Genomic DNA, 15057 nt, shown 5'->3' with positions numbered 1-15057 from the left:
GCACAGACTGCATAGTGATGTAGCAGCCATAGGACCCTGGGCTGGCGAGGGTATTGCCTGAGTGCATCCCGGGTGACGGGGGCAGGCCAGCATAATGCCTGAATCCTAACATTCCCACCTTTTACTTATTTTAAAAAGGTGAGGAAATTAAAGGGGAGAGCAGGTGGGACAGATATGGGCACTGAGTTCTCAAGACTGCTTCCCGCTGATTTGTGGGCATTGAAATCTTTGGAGGACCTGGGAAAGCTGGGGTGCTGGCCATGTCCTGGGGTTGTTGGTTGTTTTACTGCTGTCCAGGCTATGTGGAACCGGTGTCTCTTGGACCTGGCAAGATGTTGGCAGAGGACAAGGTTCAGTTTAGGGGAAAAAGTGTTTCCTTAGGTCCTGGTAATTGAGGAAAGGATGTCAAGATCAGGGAGCATGGTGACAGGCAGGCAGACTGGAAGGCATGGTGATGGAGAAGTAGCTAAGAGCTCCCATCTGATCAGCAAGTTGCAAGTAAGGAGAACAAGCCTGTTCCTGGCGTGGGCTTTTGAAACCCTAGAGCCATCCCAATGACACACTTGCTGGTCTTCTCCAGTAAGACCACATACACCTACTCCAGCAAGGCCATACCTCCTAATTCTGCCCAAACAGCTCCACTAACTGGGAACCTACTATTCAAGCACATGAGCCTGTGGGCGTCATTCTCATTGAAACCACTACAGTCCCCTAGAGCTTAATATACCTTACCGCTAATGCAGGGCTGCTGCTAAACAGCATTGTACCAGTCAGGCAGGAAGGACACCGGATGCTACCACAGTGTCCTAATTCCTCCTTCCTGTCGTCATGTCACTGCTGCCACTCCTCTCGGTTACACATAAACAGATGTAGTCATCCACGATCACTACACTGTTACTCCGAACAGATTGTTAAGCTAATTAAGAATCAAAAAAATAGGGCAGGGCAGCGGCTCAGTGGATAAAAGCACTAGCCAGGCAAGCCTGCCAACCTGGCTTCAAAATTGCTGTAACCCACAATGCCAGGTGTGGGGCTGAAGAGACGGCTCAACAGTTAAGAGCATGTACTGCTCTCCAGGGGACCTAAGCTGTGTACCCAGCACCCATGGCAGAGACTCACAAGCACCTCTAAGTCCCGCTCTGGGGGATCTGATGCCCTCTTGTGACCTCCATAGACACCTGAACTCATGTGCGCATACCCACACAGACACATACACATAATTGAAATAAAAGGAGTTTTCCGTGTTCATATTGCTTTCCTTCTACAGTCTCCTTGTGCAGACTCTAGTTGCTTCAGCTTCCAGCCTGCTAATCCCCTCATGCTACCATGTCTGTTTCAGCTGTTTGCTCTGTCCAAACTGGTTTTGCCTTTAGTCAGTCTTGTATTTCCATAGCTAGAAATGATGTCCCACGAAGAAAATGCTATAAATGGGCCTTACTGATAAAGGGGCAGACAGGATGAGGAGACAAGGACCCGCTCTAGTCTCTGGACCTCATGACTGTGAACTTGACTGTCTCATTCCCTCTCCACATGGGCCTGTGGGCAGGGCAGGTGGGTATTTCACTTTGCCACATCAGCTAGCCTCTGACAAACCCCCAACAGGTTCGGCTCTACTCTCTGCCTTGCCTGTGTTGAGAGAGTAGCCTGTGTTAAGTGAGTAGCCGGTGTATCTCACAGTGAAGCCTCTGCTGCTTCTGGAAGCAATGGGGTTTTTCCTCTGAAACTCACTCTAAGACCCTAGTGGAGCTCTGGGCTGTGAAACTCACAAAAGCCTGAAGACTTCATCCTCCGGGAAGTTCTCCTATTGAGGCTCCCTCTCTGTTTCTTGCTATGCAGGTTTCCTGCTTGGTGCCAGTTCCCTCAGGCTGTCTGCTTTCTTACAAGTCCTGTCTAGCCTGCCTGCGACTTCCATGTGGGAAACATTTTTTTGACCTGTGACCTCAACTAAGTATTATGGAAATAGGTGTTCATGTATAAATTTGAATTATCATGCAAGGAAGGATAATGCCTAAACAAAAACCACTGTCAACAAGAGGTTTGTAGAAACTGTACATTGGCATCCCTATGGAAATACACAAGCTGGTTTCTGAACTAGGGTATGTGTTTTGTGCTGCCCTTATTTAAGAATACTAGACAAGGGGCTGGAGAGATGGCTTAGTGGCTAACAGTGTGTACCTCTTATAGAGGTCCCCGGATTTGTTCCCAGAACCCACACCAGGATGCTCACAACCACCTGTAGCTCTAGTTTCAGGGGACGCAATGTCCTCTGGCTTCTGTGGGCATCTGCCTCCTCTGGTGCACAGAAACTCATGCAGGCACACACATGCAATGAATGAAAGGAACGGGAAGGAAAGAAAAGGAAGAAAGAAAAATAGATAAACTGGTGAGTCCATTTTGCTTCTCATGAGATGAAAACTATTATATTGGGCCAGCACAATGGCTCAGTTGGAAATTGGTGCTTGCTGCCACGCCTGATGACCAGAGCTCGGTCCCTGGGCCCATATAGTGGAAAGAGAAAACTGACTTCCACAGGTTGTTTTCTGTGTCCTGGCATACACACATGCTAACTAAGCAAATAAATAATGTATTAAAAAAATTTTTTCAAGGAAAAAACTATTGTATTATATTATCAGGGGATCAGAGTCCTGTGAAAGCCTTCTACAGAGTTGCCCAGAATTGGAAGTCTGGTGAGCTTCAGTGCTTAGCTGTAGTCTGTGCCATTTGATGTAGCAGAGAGTGAGAGTCCCAGCTGGAGATGTGCTTCTCCCGGTGTTGTCTCTTAGACATTCTGCCATCTTAGACCAGAGATGTGTTGTTGTATATATCATAAATAACAACAACCTAGCTGTGCAAAAATGGTTATGCCAAAACTCAGATCAAGAAAGGAACATGCAGGGCAGTGGTGGCGCATGCATTTAATCCCAGCACGTGGGAGGCAGAGGCAGGCAGATCTCTGTGAGTTTGAGGCCAGCCTGGTCTACAAGAGCTAGTTCTAGGACAGGCTCCAAAGCTACAGAGAAACCCTGTCTCGAAAACCAAAAAAAAAAAAAAAAAAAAAAGAAAGAAAGAAAGAAAAAAGGAAAGAGAGAGAGACAGACAGACAGACAGAAAGAAAGAAGAAAGGACACACATCATTAGACAAGAGCTAACACTGGACAGAGTGAAGGTGTTTGCTGCCAAGCCTGGCTCCCTGGGTTCAATCCGCAGCCCTCATGATAGCTGAGAGCTGACTCTGTAGTTGTCCTGACCTTCACTTGAGCACCTTTACTGCAGCTGGGGAGAGGTGAGCAGAAGGGGCGGGGCACACAACTGCTTCATTTAGGAAAGCCATCCCGAACCTGAACTTGTAACTGCCCTGAATGTGAGGGACTTGCTGTTCTGGAACCCTTGTTGGCCTAAGGGCCATGCCTTTTCACCTACAGATTGACAGGTTACTGCTAGATACATTTTAACTGTAATTTTTTCTCCTCCCTCCCTCCCTCCCTTCCTCTTCTTCTTTGTTTCTATGGTTTTAGACACATTCCATCCTCTAAGAAGATTAGTTGTTTCCAGGAGGAAAAATGCCTGATACCTTTCACAGCAGGTTAGCTCACAGCCCTGGATGTCTGTGTGTGAGTCCACGTACCCCAAGAGGATTAAATTTTCCCACATAGTTTCCAGTCTTAGCATTAAACTTCTGTCCACCCTAGGTACAGGCTGCCTGCCCTTCATTCTGTCCTTGCTGTCCCTCCTCTGCTCCCAGGTTTATAGGCTACACAGTCATCTGCAGAAACAAGGGCTTAAAGTCCTAGAGTTCAACTAAGATCCAACAACAAAAAATCCACTCCCTAAATAAGTCATCATTAAAAAGATCCTTCTTACCACTTGGAAGTCTGTCATGTAATTTGCATGTCCATTCTTCTGAGACATCATTCTGATTGGTGAGGAATCTCACTCTTAAGGGTAAGGGAATCCTATCTTTATTAAAGGCCTTTTATTTTGTTGTTGTTGTTGTTGTTGTTGTTGTTGCTTACTTATTTTGGTTTTTCGAGACATGGTTTCTCTTTGTAGACCTGGCTATGCTGGAATTCGCTCTGTAGACCAGACTGACCTCAAACTCAGAGATCCGCCTGCCTCTGCCTCCAGAGTGCTGGGATTAAAGGCGTGTGCCAGTGCCACCTGGTGCACCTGTGTTTGTTTGTTTGTTTTTAATTTAAAAATTAACATAATTTCTTTATTCACTCTTTGGGAATTTCACATCATGCACCCCAGTTCCACTCACACCCCTGACCCCACATATCCTTCCCTCCCCACTGCCCTGGTACCACAACAAAAATTAAAATAAAAACAAAACAAGTAAGCAAAAAGGAAAAGAGAAGAAAAAGCAAAAAAAGAAAAGAAAACCTCTGTGCTTCTCCATCTTTCCCGCCTCTCTAAACCTCTTCATTCATCCTGGTGGCATTGGGAGCCAGAGTGTGTCACGCAGTGTATCGTTTTTGTCCAGTCAGCTTTACTTGCTAATGGTCATCACAGTGAGTCTCTGGTTTCTGGTACACCATCACCACTGGATCCTCACTGGAACTCCTCCACCATGGGCGGGGCAGAGCTGGCCCTGATGGTGTGGGTGTAGGGGAGCTGGCTCCACACCTCGCCTGAGCAGAGCAGTTTAGACTGACCAGCTCAGTTACCACCCAGGCCCACAGCCAGGCCTGGGGTTGACCCACCCTGACATCTACTTCATCTAGGACCTGCTGCGGAGCAATAACTGCAGGATCTCCATGACTCGGGCCACTGTATTTCTCATGGCCGTAGGGCAGCCTTATGCAGTACCCGTAGTGTGCCTGAATTTGATATATGGCCAACAACAAGACGCAGTGTGGACACTTCTGCCTGCAACATCGTACCAGCACTCAGCTGGTCTGGATATTTTCATATGCAGAACACCGAAACTGTAGGAGGAGTATGTGTGTCTGAACTCATTTTCCCTTCTTTTTCTATTTCCCTCCATCTTTTAAACACAGTGTACGTACTCAGTCTGGATATTGGTGTGTGTGTGTGTGTGTGTTTAATATATTGCTGTCTTGGAAATCAATTTTTACCAGCCATTCAGAGCTGTGTGGGTTTTTTTTACTGAGTTACAGGATATATGACTGCTTGTAAATGCGCATGACATGGCCACATGGCCCCCCTCAGATACCTGTTGTCACGGTTTTCTGCTGCAGCGGTTCAGTGAACAGCCTTACATCTGGGTTCGTGCTGCAAGCAACTGCACAGAAACCCTCACAAGTGAAATTGCTGATTGTGGTGTTGATGTTTTTCCAAAAGGAGAATTTTTTAAATTTCTATTTCTTAAGTTACTGCTTCTTAGGTATCTGTTCACGTATCCTCTGATACCTGGATGTGCCCGATGTCTGTTGTCTTTTTCACACTCTTCTCCGCGTCCCTTCTGGGTCCTAGGATGTAAAGACCCTGCAGCTCACTGCCTGCCCTTCAGTGGACAGTTCCTGTAATCACTGATCCATGACTGTGACAGTCACACGTTTTGCTCTAAGCGTTCTTGTTCTCTTGTCAAGGCAACTGGCCTTTCTTCTTCTTCCTTCCATGTGGAAGTTAGCATGCTTATGGGAGTCCTGTCCACATCCTAACTGCTCAGATGGATTCTCACAACATGTGCTTTTGTACCCAGCACCCGATATTAATGCACGGAGTACCCCTCTTCTAGCCACAGTCTCTCCATTGGTTCACCTCTCTCTTAAATTATAATATCCTGGATTAATTTTACCTGGTTTTGTTTTTAACTTTGTGTAAAGATAATTGTGCAGTGCGTTCAGATTCTTCCTTCTCTGTAGTGTGTTTGATGAATGTAATTATAATTTCTATTGTTGATATGTAGTATTCTATTCCTGAATATAGTTAATTCATTTATTCATCTACTGTTAATAGTTACTTAAGTGATTTCTAGTTTGGTTACTGTGAGTAGTGCTGCTATGAACACTTTTGTTTGTGTCTTATGCTCCTGCATGCACATCTTTGTGTAAGTACCTAAGGGTATGGGTCATAGGGCATATGTGTATTAAACTTCTCTTTTTACTCTCTTTTGATTTATTCTTTGTCTTTCACATGATGCAGCTTGATCCCATTCATCTCCTCATCTCTTCATACCTACCCTCTGCCTTTGTAACCCTCCCCCAAAATAAAATAAAATTTAAGAGAAAAGAAAAGGAAAAATCCTGTCATGGAAGCTGTAGTTTGACACAGTGAGTCACACAGTAAACCCTTTTATCCATTCATCTTTGCTTGCAAGTGTTCATTGCAAAAAGTCATTGGTTTGTTTTGAGTTGCCTGGTTTCTACTACACCTCTGCTACTGGGCCCTCACTGGGACTGCTCTGGGATATCCTGTTGTTGGCCTGTGTGGTAGAGATCCTGCAACTTTGAATCTGCAGGACTGGTCCCTTCACATGCCTCCAGCAGTTCATAGATGGGGTGGATGTTAGGTTGTGCCAACGCATAGCCCTGTTCTGGGCCTTGGTAGTTGCAAGGTTGGTCAGCCTGCCAGCTCTCCCGGTCCTTACCACCAGGGTGAGCTCTCCAGTGTTGCCCCAGCTAGTTCACACTGCAAGGAGCAGGGAATAGACCAGTTCTCCTGCTTTCATGCCCTCGGGGTCAGCTCTCCCACACCTACACCACCAGGGCCAGGCGAGGTGCAGGGGCCACTAGCACTAAACTTCTTAAAGGGAGGGTCTCATCTTATGCTTTGCGTGAGTCCTAAGTTTCCCACCTCCTTGCTAACACTTGCTGTGTCCTGATTTTTATAACCTTTTGGTGGACTCAGGGCATATTTTACTGTAGTTTGGTTCGATTTCTCTGGTCACTTATGGTGATTGTCCTCATTTGTGATGTTCCTGCTGACAGTGACTTTCCCATTTCTAACAGTTATGTTTTTAAAATGATTTTTGGCTAGCTGGAATGTCAGATTTTTAACAAACCATTTTGTTCTGCCTATTCCCTTGATCACTTGCCATTTTTCCTCGACTCTTCCCTCTATATTTATTTTGTAACAAATGAATCTTGGGTCCAGTAGTTTGAGTCCTGTGGAACATTCAGTTAACTTGCATGAAACTTTTTTTGGTCGGGGGGCGGGGGGTTCAAGACAGGGTTTCTGTAGCTTTGGAGCCTGTCCTGGCTCTTGTAGACCAGACTGGCCTTGAACTCACAGAGATCCACCTGCCTCTGCCTCCTGAATGCTGGGATTAAAGGTGTGCACCACCACTGCCTGCCACACCAAACTTTCTTGGGAGAAGTTAACACCTACATGGACGATGACGTGGCTCTCTCAAACAAAGGCGAGAATAAATACTCCATCCTCCTATACTCTTTCTTAAAGACTGTTTGAAAAGACAGAGAATGTGTCTGTGTGTCTGTGTCTCTGTTTGCCTGGACATATGTCTGTCTGTTCATGAGTGCATAGGCATCAGATTGCCTGAAGCTGGAGAACAGACAGTTTTGAGCCACTGATGGTGGGTGTTGAGAGCTGAACCCAGGTCCCCTGGAAGAGCAGTCAGTCTCTTAACCCCTCAGCCATCTCTCTAGCTGTCTTACTTTTTTTGCCTGTCAGGTAGCATCTTTACCTGTATTTATTTTCTTTTTAAAAAGTTTTATCACATTTATTTATTTACTTGTACTTGTGTGTGCTGTATCCATGTCATGGGGTGCATATGGTGTCTGAGGAAAACTTGTGGGAGTCTCTTCCTTCCTTCCACCCTACAGGTCCTCCCTGAGGATTGAACTTGGTCATGAAGCATGGTGACAGCCACCTTTGCCTGCCGAGCTACCTCCCTGTTTTAAACAAATGGTTGTTAGAAATAAGACCCTTTTAATGTGTGTTTAAAACTACAGCTTCCTTTCTAAGTGTACCAATGTTTTTGCAGGTTCTTGATCAATATGAAAGGGAAGGATTTGCCTTCCTAGCGAAGGTGTTTAACTCCTCACATTCCTTCTTAGAAGACTTGACTGGTCTTACTCTGCTCCACCAAGAGACCCAAGCTGCTGAGGTAAGAACACAACATTTCCATCCTAAGGCCTGAGGTTTGCAACCTGCCTGACTCTTGCCACTATGAAAGAGGATAGAGTGGTTGATTTTAGCATTATTTCTCTGAGAACAGCACCTTGGTTATCAGTGGCACACCCTGGTGCTACAGTGTCTGCCCTGTGGCTGCTGAAAGCACTAACTCAAGGCAGAACAAACACAGGTCCCTGACTTTTGAGCATCTTTGTGTTTCTGGAAGGTGTACTCTGAGCACAGCTGTCAGAGAATAGTCTTTAAGGCCTCTGTCAAAACACAAGTCCGTGAGGACCTTGGACTCTGGCTGTCCTCAGAGAAAACATGACCTGCTTGTGGCTGACAGTCTTAGGTACCAGCACTGACCTATTGTGAATGGCTCTGCCTGGGTTTGGAATTGTGCAGGTCCCCGCTCTAGAGGAAGGACTGACAGAGGTGGCAGTGAAACCCACAGTTCCTCCAAATGGGTGGCTGAGAGGGCAGCATCTCACCCAGGGAATGGCTTTCACCTGAAGAGGTTCCATTTTCTGCAGACCTGACTCAGAACTACAGAGCCATGAGTCCTGGTCATTGATAAACACCCCAGGAATTGCATCTTCATGCCACTGAGGAGACCCCAAATAGTCGGGGTGTGGCCAACCTGGACCAGTCCTGGCCAGCCAGTGGAATAAGGGCTGCCATTTGGAGGAGTGGGATGAGCTCTGAGTAGAAGAAACCATTGGAAAAAAACAGAGTACAGCTGCTTGGGCTCTGTGAGCAGGCTGGGTGAGATTGACAGGCACACCCAGGAAACAAGGCAATCTGCCCCTAGTGCTTGGCTCAGAGCTGAAAGCAAATTTTCTCTAGCTTGTTCGGATGCTGGGGTGTTAAGCAGATGTGGTCCTTCACTGATGCCTGGTACTTAGAAACTGGAGAGTCCCTCATCTTCAGGAAGTGAATAGCATCTCTAGAGGATTCAGAGAGATGAAACTGTCCCCTAGAACTAAGACTGGGGTCCCAGGGAGGTTTCAGAAGGCTTTGCCGATGGTTGCTTCTGTGGTCTGGAAGTGCATGAGGGGGAACCTGCAGGTCTTGGCAGCTCTGACTTCACTGATGAGATGGCGAGAGGGCTTTGCCAGCCAACAGAATTAGCTTCCTTAGCTACTCAGAAGAGCTGTAGCAGAGATTTCCTTGTATCTCACTCTAGAGACAGACCAAATGCCAGGGTAATGTACTCAACCTTTGATCACATCCGGTTAGTCTGCATTTTACTGACTCAGTTGGTCATAGCCTTCTCTAAGGCCCAGAAGGAAAGAAGTTCCTGCCAGCCTTGGCAACAATAGGCTGTGGGCAAGAAGGACAGAACTTTGTCTGTGAACCTGAGTGAGTTTTCAGAAGTTTCCTTCACCAAGTTAGAAATACCCCATAGCATTTTAGGTGAGCAGTATTAAGCCAGTTAGCCTATGAGCCAGAGATAGCTTTCAACTGTGGCATTTTGGAGCTTCCCTGTATGAAATTTTGAAGAAAGCCAGAATTTTGAAATCACAACTTTTGTATAGAAGTCTCAATTTCCTCATTTCCAACATCTTTAAAAAATCAGATCTGGCATCTGCAGGCACGTGCTCCTTGACTAGAGGGAGCCAAACAGCACATTCTGTATAGAAATGACGCATTGGATGCAGGCTTTGAAGGCATAAAATGTGTAATGGGCTGAGGGCTCAGCGGTGCAGGGCTTCCTGGCACGTGTAAGGCCCTGGGTCCAATGCCAGCACCACATTAGGAATGTCTATAGAAACACAGTTGCCATGCCTGTCATGTGGCTCCGTTCCCTTTCCTGGAGACAGACAGATGCTATTTCTTCATCCTTCAACCATGTTCTGGGTTAATTTCATGCTCTGGTTGACAGCCTTTCTGGGACCTTGAGTCTGTAACCCTTGACTTACCAAAGCCCTAAATAGAAGCTTTAAGAGAAGGGCAAAATCCAACGCTCACCAGGGAACCCCATAGCTGTAAAAGTCAGTGTCACCTGAAAAGAGCATGTGCAGGAGAATAAACACAGATGTCAGAGAGTAGCTGGGGATACAGCTCACTGGTAGAGCGCTTTCCTAATCTGTGCAAGTCCAAGCCTCAGTGCCCCAGGGTAAGAAAGATCAGGAGTTCAAAGTCATCCTCAGCTATGTAATGAGTTCAAGACCAATCTGGGCTGCATGAAACTGTATCTCAAATGCAAAAAACAAAAACAAACAAAAAAAATCTGCTATATAAATATAGGTTTTTATTTTTATACTTATTTCTGGTGAATTTATAGATGCTCAATGTGAAATATTTTTTATATTTTTAATGTACCCTAATGAAGATGATAATTCTCTTTTCAATGAACTTTTTCTTGAGCTTGGTGTTTCAAAAGACCATTAAAGTAATATACATTGTTTTATTACATATGTTGTTTATAAAATAATTTAAAATTTTTTGTGATGCTGGAGCTCAGGACCATGTGCATTTGTGATTGTGTGTATGTGTGTGATGAGTAGATGTATGAGTGTGTGTGTATGTGTAACTTTTTAAAAATTACTGAACTTTTTCTGAAGGTCTGATGTCAGGCACCATGGTGGTTACTGGACCAGGGGTAATGAGACAGTGGCCTTCATGGGCTCATGTCATTGTGAAAAGTGAAGGTGTCGGCAGTGAACTGAGGTGCTATCAAAAATGTTTAGCCTCTATGTAGGCAGTTAGTCCTGAGCCTCAGAGTCAGGATGCAGGAAAGCCTGTTGGGGAAATAGCCACCATTCCCTTTAGTTTTGAAGGATGAGAAACTGTCTTTATAAAGAGAAGTTGCATTTGGTCATTGAAAGACTGGGGAGGAAGGGTGCAGCGCCCCTGGCCTTCCTGACTTTCAGGGCACGTGACAGCCACAAAGCTCATCCCCTCCTCAAGTGTGTAACTCTGTAGTTTTTAGTTTTCCCTGGGTGGTGCTATCATTGCCCCCATTTGCACATTTTCATCACTCCCAGAGTTAAACATGCCCATCATGGAGTCACTCCCCTTCCCTGCCCTTCCAGCACTATTCTCTGGAAAGTTTTGTGTGCATTTTAGCACCTGTGTCTCCATTCAGTACTGCTCCTTAAAGAAGGAAGAGTGCCCAGCTGAACCTGCTGGAGACCACATGTCCCCTTTTGTTCACACAGAAAGGCCACAGTAATAAAGATACAGCCAAGCAGGGACATCTGAATTCAGCGAGACTGACTGTGGCAACCCTAGCTTTGCTACCCACCACCCTTCCTTCCAGTGTCCTGTCATTCTTCCTGATGAACTAAAGTGAGTTTATTCAAGGTCACTGGTGCCTGACCTGCTATGAAGAGCAGCAGGCAGTGGAGGAGGAAGAGTTAAGAAGCATGGTTGCAGATGGAGCTTGGGGCCAACCTAGAAAGATGCCTTGGTGGTAGCAGTATGAGGGAGAGTGACTGGATGTCATAGGGTTTGAAAGTCAAGTAACAGGACCAGTGAACCATTATGGCAGAGAACAGGGAGTTTTTATATACAGGATTTCACTGTGCAGCCTGGATGGCGTGGAACTCACTATGTAGACCAGGCTGACCTCAACCTCACAGAGACACGCTTGCCTCGCCACCCAAGTGCCAATCCAAATATTCGTAATGTGAAATATGTATGTAGGGTTAATTTTATTTCCACTAAAAGTTGAAAAGCACTTCCATGGAGGCCATTTGCCTTGTCTTGTATTTTATCTTGTAAAGATGGCACCTTGAACAGACACCCACTTCCCATCCAGCTGTGAAATGATGTTTTCATTTTGCCCATGGAGTGTTAGAAGCCCCCGCACTGGAAAGGTTTCATTCAGCTTCCTATGCTCTAAACACTTGACCACATGAAGGATGCTTTCACACTTTACCTTCGAGGCTCAACTTCCTGAGAGTGCTGGCTCTCAGAGACCGGCCTTGACTCCCTGGTCCTTCATCTGGCCTCTTTGCAAGCTGATGAACCACAGGGTGTTGCAGCCATAGATCTGCTGAGGAGTTTCCCGAGTGTTGCTTTAATTGATGGATTTCTTAAGGAAAGTCTCATTCTGACTCAAACATGCAAATGTGTTAGCCTCGTTTTATGAAACTGGCTCAGCTTTGCCTCCAGGGTTATTTCTCATCCTGGGACAAAATATCAGTTTTCCATGTTTTTATTTTATTCCAACTGTGGGTTCAGCATCGTGCTCTGAGAAGCGCCAAGATATATTTTTCCACTCCATCTAACTAAAGAGAAAAGGATGACTCCTAAGAGGGCTGATGAAACAAGCCGTGTTGGTCCATCCTCGGGAGATTGGAATTCCCAGATCCCATAGCCAGAAGCTAGCCATTCTCCTGCCTCCAGGATTAGCCTGAGACCATCTGCCCCTCACTCCGGCCTCGTGGCCACACTGGCTAGTGCACCATGGCTGATGTCATCGTCATCCTATTCTTAGCACTGTGCTCACGGCATTTATGCCTTCACATTTTGGTGAAGCTGCATGCTTTCTGCATATTTGGGGAGTTAATTAGTGATAATAGGGAAAGTAAGTTGAGCATCAACTGTTAACACAATGGTACAGCCCCTTGCAGGCTGGCAGCAACGAGGAGGCCTGCGCTGGCAGATACATCCAGAGCTGAGATTCGAGCTCTATCTCACTGGCTATAGAATTCTAGAGGGTGGAATGTCTGTTGTCTTCCCAGCAAAGTCACAGGAGAAGCATGGCAGTCATGCGGTGTGACTTCTTCCTCTGCTGCTCAGTCAGCCACGCCGTTAACAAGTGTTTCTGCCCGCCTTCGCGCTTACCCCCAGTTTTTGGCCCCTCGCCCTCACAGCTGGTTTTGATTTGGTTTCTGTGGAGTAGTTTTTTGTTTTGTTTTGTATTTAACAACAGTCAGATATTTGTGTACAGCTTCATCAAGAGCCTCTGATGACAAATATGCACTTGGAGGCCAGTGGAAGCTGTGGGAAGCCCCGTGTCAGCACTCAGACCTGTGTGCAGTGCAGAGGGCTCACTGTGAGAACAGACGAGCCTGTTCATGCACCTAGCTCTGTCTTCCCAGAGTCCTCTGCTAACCCTTCTCCCCTGGCTGGTCCTGGGATGGTGCCCTGCCCTGATTTTTCCTTATGAAGCAATCCCTCAAGATCAGCTTTGGCCTCTCTCCTGAGTGAGGGGAGGAGAGGCAGAAACTGCAGGCAGAGCCATGTGCTGCTTAGCTTGGAAGCTGGAGCCTGCCTTTTGAAACCCAGCTTGGCAGCATCTCATTGAGAACCCGCGTATAAAGTGTGCCCCATTTGTTTGCTGTCGGAGTTATCTGCAGAGATTTGAGATGTTTATATACGTGGGCACCAGGGATGGTTGTATTGAAGAATAGACAGCAAAGTCTGGGTGGAATCCTACCTTCCAGAGAGGAGGCTGGGTGGTGCAATCAATTTGGAGGCCATGGAGAGAGAAAGGGGGAGTCACGTGCTACAAGAAGGCAAGACAGAGCTGAACACTAGAACAGTCCTCTAGTCCTCCTTAAACCATGGAAATAGAATCCTCCTTAAATCCTGAGACTCTGGTCCTCCCTAAACCATGAGATTCAAGTCCAAGAGACATAAAACCATAAAGACATCAAGATATTACATTAACCTAGAAAATATTTTTAAACCTGAGTCGGTCATGTCAGAGAGGAATTAAATCTGGGTCTGCCTGACTGGTCCTCAGCTTTGATTGACAGTTGTATATATCTTCAAATCATGAAAGCATTAAGCTAAATGGATGCATTTTGAGTTGATGGGGGGCAGGTTTCAAGATGGAGTCTGTGAGCAGAAAGTGGAAACAGTGAAATTGTGGGGCTAGGTAGCTCACGGGTCAGGCATAGCTGACCCGGCTTCCTGACTCAGCAGTGGAGGGCCCCTAGAGGTGTCCTTGTAGACTGTCCTGTCCTTATTTTTCTAGGGGCTGTATTTTCACAGCTGATCCTTCTCATTTGCAAGCAAAACAGCTGCCTTGTGTTGAATTTGGGGGGATTCCATATTTCAAGACTGTAAAATTAGATGGATTCGTAGCTCTGAGATTACAGTTCTAACCCTCTCAGCTGGCTGTGGGGTTCCAGGGTGGCAGGGATGGCTCTGCAGGTGCGTGTGCCCTTTAATCCAATATCATTGACATCTTCAACTAGCGTTTATCAGCCCTGCTAGGCTCCTGGTGCTGTAGAAGCAAAGAGGTACTGAGCAGGCTGGAGGGGCAGTGCTGTGTGCTGGGGGAGAGAAGACGTGCGCGTGACGGGTCTTGTGGCCAAGGGCACAGTCTGGTGCATGGTTCTTTTGTTTCTGTGGGATCTCAGGAGGGATTCATGCGAGATGGGGCTCCAGGAAAGCAAGCATTGGTTCTTAGAGACTGGAACTCAGGTATAGGAGAGGAAAACAGTAGGGATTCCATGTGTGCCTGTGGCAGAAGAGCCCCAAGACCTGTGAGAGGAGGACAGTAGCTAATACTGTTGCCACCAGCAGACTGCTCTCCTCAATACCTGCAGCCATCTTGTGAGGAAGAGTTACCCGTTTTAGAAATGAGGCTGGAGAGGGTCAGGGGGATGAACAGATATGCTGGCTGCATGCTATTGAACTTCGCCATGTAAAGCCTCCCTGCACATGGTTAGGTTTTACAGTATGCCTTGCAGGCTGAGAGCAGAGAGTATATTGCAAGCTGGATGCCAAAACAGATCTAACTTACAGGGAGTCTCTGCTTCCATACTAAGCCTAGAAGTTTCCACACACGGTAGAGCGCTTTGCTGGTCTCTCAGCCGACCCCTCTGGTAGTCTGTGCTGCAGCATCTGCCACATCGCTGTGCCTTCTTACTCCCCCTCCCCCCCAGCTTCTAATAAAATACAAGGGTCCCTGAGAGGTTTTCTTCACTGTTAAACTCACGACTCATCTGGAATACCGCCCTGAGAAGAGCAGTCTGAGGAGCTTTCTATCTGGGCTTCTGTCTGAACAACAGAAGCCCAGCAAGAACCTCATCTGGAGGGAAATTAAGAGCT

At 46.5% G+C, this 15057-nt stretch overlaps 1 protein-coding gene across 7 annotated transcripts in view; it reads left to right on the top strand.

Moving 5' to 3' along the window:
- Positions 1 to 15057, top strand: part of Atg7 (autophagy related 7) — a 222967-nt gene that overhangs the window by 118707 nt on the left and 89203 nt on the right. For 6 of the 7 annotated variants that reach the window (XM_085686867.2, XM_085686866.2, XM_085686869.2 and 3 more), the window contains exon 18: positions 7910 to 8032. The exons of the other annotated variant lie outside the window; for it this stretch is intronic. In XM_085686867.2, the coding sequence (XP_085542993.2) occupies positions 7910 to 8032 (123 nt within the window). The remainder of the gene's footprint in view (positions 1 to 7909; positions 8033 to 15057) is intronic. 7 annotated transcript variants of the gene reach the window in all.

The sequence above is a fragment of the Myodes glareolus genome, chromosome 3 (assembly GCF_982192425.1).
Source record: "Myodes glareolus chromosome 3, mMyoGla1.1, whole genome shotgun sequence".
Taxonomy (NCBI): Eukaryota; Metazoa; Chordata; class Mammalia; order Rodentia; family Cricetidae; genus Myodes; species Myodes glareolus.
The sequence above is the reverse complement of the archived record's forward strand: the minus strand, read 5'-3'. Positions and strand labels throughout refer to the sequence as shown.